Source organism: Lagopus muta, chromosome 2 (assembly GCF_023343835.1).
Source record: "Lagopus muta isolate bLagMut1 chromosome 2, bLagMut1 primary, whole genome shotgun sequence".
Taxonomy (NCBI): domain Eukaryota; kingdom Metazoa; phylum Chordata; class Aves; order Galliformes; family Phasianidae; genus Lagopus; species Lagopus muta.
The window spans coordinates 43,982,714-43,989,245 of NC_064434.1; the positions used below are offsets into that span (position 1 = coordinate 43,982,714).

The 6,532-nt window shown below is 36.3% G+C and overlaps 1 protein-coding gene across 1 annotated transcript in view; it reads left to right on the forward strand.

The window, feature by feature from the left end:
- Window positions 1-6,244, forward strand: part of FIG4 (FIG4 phosphoinositide 5-phosphatase) — a 63,141-nt gene extending 56,897 nt beyond the window's left edge. Inside the window, exon 23 of the mRNA XM_048935547.1 lies at window positions 4,196-6,244. Within this exon, the coding sequence (XP_048791504.1) occupies window positions 4,196-4,373 (178 nt within the window). The 3' untranslated portion in view covers window positions 4,374-6,244. The remainder of the gene's footprint in view (window positions 1-4,195) is intronic.
- The last annotated feature ends 288 nt before the right edge of the window (window positions 6,245-6,532 follow it).

The window sequence follows — 6,532 nt, forward strand, 5'->3', positions numbered from 1 at the left end:
GTCTGATAAGATGCATTGTTAAATCCGATCTAAATTTATCATTAAAAGTTTAGAAAAGAGATGCCTTCAAGTGGTAACCATTCCATAACTGTTAAAGTCCAATATAAGTCAAAGGGATTTCTTGGCATGTTGCTGAATTAGCTGGTGATAGTCTGAAATAGCTGTGTTTCCATGATTGGCTTCAGTAGAAATTTGAGGGCCGAATCATTGATCAAAGCTGTGCTTTGGACTTGAAATTGTGTTACATAAATTTTGCATATGTTAAGACTTGTAGATGAAGAGTGCAGTGTCTTCTAAGGCAACTTTACTGAATAACAGCAAGGATTAAGGAAAGCTTGGATTTAAGTTAAACGTGTCATTTTTAGGGGACTGTAGTTGTAACACCTGAACAATTAATATTCTGTGCCATTCAGCCAAGTTCCAAGAAAGAAGACGAATTTATGTATTCTAACTGTGCACTTATTGAAAAATAGTAAAAATCAGAAAGTATTGTGGCTTAGGTGTATAAACTTTTTGTGAGTCCAGTCTGTATCTTCATTTCCCAAATAGTCTGAAAAACCTTTTCTTTGCATTATTATATTAATTCTATGCAATTGTAGTTTACTTTATGTATATCATATTGCTTGGTAACATTGTATTTTGTAGTCAGGAAGTATAAATTATTTGATGAGTTTGGGAAGATGATCAGAAGGGCTTGAAAGGAAATTTCTGGTGTAGTCCCATCTTGTTTAAAATCAAAAGCTTCGATGCTTTTTCTTCTGACTTTGTCCCTTCATACTATATATCAAATAAATGGGAGAATTTATGCTTAAGTTCTTAAAAATACTAATGAAGTTAAGCCAGCTGTCCTAAGTAATTCTAGACATAATAGGTGACCTTTAACTTTTCCTTTCTTAGAAACTGAAAATGGTTAAAAGAAAAAAAAAGTTCTTTTAGTCCAGAAGAAAAATATTTTCCTGTGGACTTATTTTTTGCAAGAAATCTGATTTTTTGGCACAGACTTAAAATCTATGTGATGGAGATTTGAAAGATGAATTCAAGCCTTTATTTTAGCATTTCTTTTGTCTGACATTGGTCTGTTTTGACCAAGTTTTAATTCAGAGGCAGCCTTGCTATTTTTCACCTCTGGAAATTAACTGGTTGCTGTTACACTGTGAATATTGGGTAGTTTTGAATGTCTGATATTCTATTTGCTGGTGTACTTAAACTTTTTCTTCACATTTCTCTTCCAGTTGATTGAGAATCAGTGGGGCTTTTTCCAGATTGACCTTGCAGGCATTACTTCATGCTCATAGTACAACTAAAGGAACATTACTGTATTTCATTTATAGAAGGTCTTTACCTTCATTTGAATTTTCCAATTCTTTGAAGGCAGAGTTCCCTGTATTTTCCCTTTAAAGGAGGATATTACACACCCAGAAGTAACTTACTTCTTGAGGGGCACCTAGATAGTGAATCATAGTTTTTGTGGAATTTAGTGATGTTAATATGGATGAATCTTCATTGCATTTGGGTTGATTGATGCTCACTTTTGAAAATAACCAGCTTTGACAGAAAGTTGCTGCTGTAATTTCTTAGCTGAGAAGTTCTGAGTCCAAAAAATGTGTGCATACACTGATATGGTATTTAACAATAGCATTCTGTTTTTCAGACGCTGCTTGTTATCCCAGTATGCTTTTAAGTAATGTATTTAGAAAATTTGTCTTCAGTGGCTAACATACTAGATGGCAAATGAAAAGCTAGTTTTAAAAAAAAATCTGTGTCATTAAAGGCGGTTTTGTTCAATGCGTTATTGAAGAGGATGTGGTAGGCTTTGGAACTCTCCATAAATGACAAGATGATGAGGTTGATCAGAAAATAGCTAACGTATGAGGAGAGATAAAATACATTTGGTTGCATAATAGTGATGCGGAGGAGGCAAATAGAGGATGACTGTTCACCATTTCTTCCACTTTAAGAACTACAAGCAACCAAGGCACGTAATCTCAAATCAAATGAATGTCACATCAGACACAACCAAGTAGTAAAACTTTTCCCCAAAGGATTCTATGTGTCTCAGAGAAATATTAGAAAAATCAGTGAATACCTTGGAAATTGCTTCTCATGAAACAGAAGTCCAGTTTCAAATTTTATCCCATATAGTTCCTAAATTCTGGTGCTGAGACTGATAAATATTCTGGAGATGGGATTATTCAGTACCTGTTTTGTTTTTAAAAGCTATTCTAAAGCATTGATACTAGTTGCTTCATGAAACAGGATAGTAGATGTCATGAAATTTTGGTCTGACATACAAGAAAAGGATTGATTTATCAAAGTGTTCGGTGTATATGATGGTAAGAAAGTGTTTAAATCTTTGTTGTAATGAATGCTTGCGCAGCATTGTTTACAGAGAGTTTTATGAAGCAGTAGTTTGTTAACGGCTATCTAAAGAGTTAAAGTAGCTTTTCCAGGTGAAACAAAAAATACAAATATATGAGAACTGATGATTCAGAGAACTCTTCAAAGCATGTATGCCATTTTTTTAATAACTGAAAAATGATCTATTTCTCCTGCTTAGGAATTATAGGTGCATTGCATCCACTATTCTGGATAACTCATAGTTCTGTCAGATAGTTTTTCTTTGCAGTTCATTTCAAAAATAGATTTCTTCTAAATCAAATATATTAACAGAAGAAAAAGTTAACATGGGTTACCTTCAGATGTTGACATATTAGTCATTAAATGTTCTGTTGTGGAATCCAAACTGTTCTGCTATCAAGCAGGTAAAAGTCAGGGAGTGTTTTATAAATAAATTATTGAAGTATTGCTGGGAAATGCACGTAGTATACTTATGAATATTGCTTTCACAATAGCTTTGTGCTTTAAAAATGGAAATTGTTACACATATGCTTTGTGTTTATTCACTTATTATATATTGTGTATAAATAGTTTTCTTACTACTTTGTTGTTGATTCTGGAGAATGCATTTCTACTGAAAAAATTTGGCTTGGAACCATCAAATATGTTAAATTTGAAAGGATCCTGGAGGCCATCTGGTCAAATCCCAAATTAATTTGCTCAGGACCACGTACACTCGAGCTTTTCGTGTCCTTATGGATGGGGGTCTCCAGTCTCTCTGAGCAACTTGTTTAGTGTTTGACAACCCTCACAGTGGAAAAATGTTTCCTTAAACATGATCAGAACATCCCACATTGCATATTTTCTTGTCCTTTTTGGAATCAGTCCTTTCATCATGTACTCCACAAAGAGGCTGCTTCCATGGGTCTATAACCTCCCATTAGGCAGTAGAAGATAGCCGAGCTGAGCAAACCTGGCACACACAGCCTCTCATCATACATCAGGTGCTCCAGCTTTGTAATCATTTTGATGACCTTTATTGAACTCATCCAAGTATTTCAGTGTCTGCTTTGTACTGCAGAGCTCTAATCTGGGCCCAGCACTCCAGACGTGAAAGAGTCCAGAGTACAGGGAGACACAGTCAGTTCTTGCTGCCTATGCAGTTTTACAGAGTTGTAGTGAGAAGGCCAGCTTCTGCCTTATGAGTGAGTCTGATTTTACAACAGTGCCTAGAAAAGTTCTGGCGTACTCAGGTTCTTGGAAACTTTCAGACTACATGTATTTCTCAGAAGATGAGTAGGTGTAAATATTAGTATTCAAAGAGAACATGTGCTGTATGAAACTATTTAAAAGATAAGTTCAGGAGATATCAGCTGTGCCAGTGTACAGAGTGTTGTTGCCGATAGTCAGTCATCTGTTTCCTTATAGATAGATGGACACTTCTTATCTGATAAATCCTTTCTGTTAGTTTAGAAAGTCATGTCTTGCTTGTTATAATTGCTACTGAGTGGGTAGTTCAATGAAGTTTTCCCATTATCTGCTATAATGTATGGCACAGATCAGCTCGGGTGCCTACTGATCATAGAAGAACTGAGGAAGGATGGAAAAAATGAGGACAGAGTGAAGGAAGTACAGAAAGTATCCAGAAATGTGATTAGTGACATCTTACCTAATTACCCTACTTGGAAATCAGGTCTTACCAGGCCTGCAGTAGCAATCTAGGTAAATGGATTATTGACTGCCAAGTTACCTTTCCATTGACTCTCATGCATAAGATTTCAAGGAAAATGAATACTTCTCTTTAACTTTGCAATTTTGTCTTATTTAAAGTTCAAATATTCTGTGTGTTTTCTTCCAGAATACCAATATCCTCCTTTTCTCAAGATAATATTTATGAAGTCCAGCCTCCGAGAGTTGATAGGAAATCAATAGAAATTTTTCATGCACACATTCAGGCTGGAAAAGGAAACATGCAGCCCTTGGGAAAAGATGACTTCCTCATGTACAGAGAGTACATTCGAAACAGATACCTCTAAATATGAGCTGGATTCTCACATCGAGTCTACAGTAATGATTGCTTGTGAAAATAATTTTAGAAAGGAGTTCTAGGTTTGTTATTTTGCAATAATAAAGTTATTTTCTTAAGTCTTTTATCTTACAATTCTATTTACTGGTTTGCTGTTACACATTTATAGTATTGTGCTTTATATGAAAAACAGTGATTTAATACTTGTTTTTCAGCTGAAAAAGAAACATCTATCTTAAGAGATTAAGTGAATAATCAGAGTACTTGCAGTTGCTGGAAAGTATTTAGTGATTTATGGCAAAAAAATGGCATCTTTAGGGTTTTATCTTAATTTCTTACATTCTTATGTTTGCTCATGAAGTTGAAATGATTTGTACATGAGAAGAGAATGTTTTCTTCCTTTCTTCCATTACAGGAAACAACCCAACCAAGCGTTTTCTGATGTTTCTTGAGATTTTTAGCATAATGAGTGCTTGTACTTCTCTGCTTTCTTAAACAAAAGAAAAAATTATGTCAAAATCAGAATTTGCCTGTAGACTAACAAGTCTGCTTGTGTGAAAACTAACCTTTCCAATGCTCGTGGCTACGGAATCCATGCTATAGAGAGGGTGAAAACGGCTTGTGAAGAATTATCGTGAGCTTCCAGTAGGACTCTGAAGTGAACCTCTCAGTGGCTACATCATAAATGAGGGAGTGCTATTTGGACTTTGGTGGAGATCCAAGACCACCCTGTCTCTTTACTGTATGATAGGTGTCACCCCCTTTGCACCAGATTTTTTCCCCATATTTCTGTTTCTGTAAGGTGCTTTCTGTAAGGTGCTGTAGGTTCAAACCTACAACCTCCCCAGGAAACGGGTAATTGGTGTATAGAGCCTGGATCAGCTGGGACGATCATACGCAGGAGGTGGGTTTAGGCAGCATCATGTCCAGCACTAGGTAAGAATGAAGAGAAGCAGGTATCTGAAGTAGGCTATTTGGTTTGGCCTTGTGATCAAAATGTTTCTCAAATAGGAAAAATAAAATTTAAAAACCCTATGATTTGTAATTACAAGCTAAAATTCCCAACGCTGCTATCTACTCTTTTGCCTTGAAGAACACTGACAGCAACAGCAGCATCCTTGACAGATGATGTTATTCCACGTGCTCTTACAATCTGTATTTCAGGATTTTCTGGAATAACTCCGAATAACTTATCTTGGGAATGTCAGCCAACTGCATGTACTAGATGTAGAGAACATGTTTGTGTTCATAGTTAATTGCTTGCAGACCGCTGCCCCAGATTTTTTGGCTGCATGCTGCAAGCGTATTTCGCATATGTTTGCATATCTCCTGCAGTAAGTAGCACTTCTGTCAGTAATTCAACAAGAGAAGAGATTCACCGGATAAAGGGTAGAGATGTCAGTTGCTTGTGCAGCCTGTGTATTTCACTGTATGGACAGTGGGAGAACGTGGTACCTTAGGCTACCAAAAGATGACTGTGTCCATTTCCATTCACTGTTGTTAATTGATTAGTACTGCCAACACAAGTCCAGTCATACCAAAGATTCCAGAGATGCTGCCTGTAAGTCTGCCTACTTTATTCTGTTCCCATGATAAGATTCAGTTCTCAGCCACATTAACAGTTCTCAAGAGACACGTTTCTCTTTCAGAAACTGAGGAAAGTATGGGTAAAATTAGTATAAACACAAAAGGAATGGGCTGTATTGGCTGTGAAGAGTAACATGGTCTCTTTTGACTTTATTTAGTAATGATCTAATTTAATATTATGCTGTATGGACAGATACTACATTTCTCAGATACATATTTTTTTTCACACAAAATTTTGTTTGCTTCAGTGTTTCTGAAGGGTACATTGAAATAAAATACCAAAATGTACGCAGAGTTAATGGCTTTGGTTTCTTTTCTTGTGTGATTTCTTGTGATTCAAGAAGCACAGGCATAGGTTAGAACTCTTGTTTCTGAGCCAGTGGTCTCTTGATGCCAGTCCTAAAGCTGCATTCTGTGACCCTGTTCATACTGATGCTTCTGCCCTTGTGAGTTACTGCCCCACATTTTTCCCTCCTTGTGAGTTTTGCTCCCACTAGCAAATCCCACTGACTTTTTGTTCTCCTACTCAAATTCCTTTCCAGAAAGGCTGAAACACAGTCCTTGCAACGTGCACATATCTGC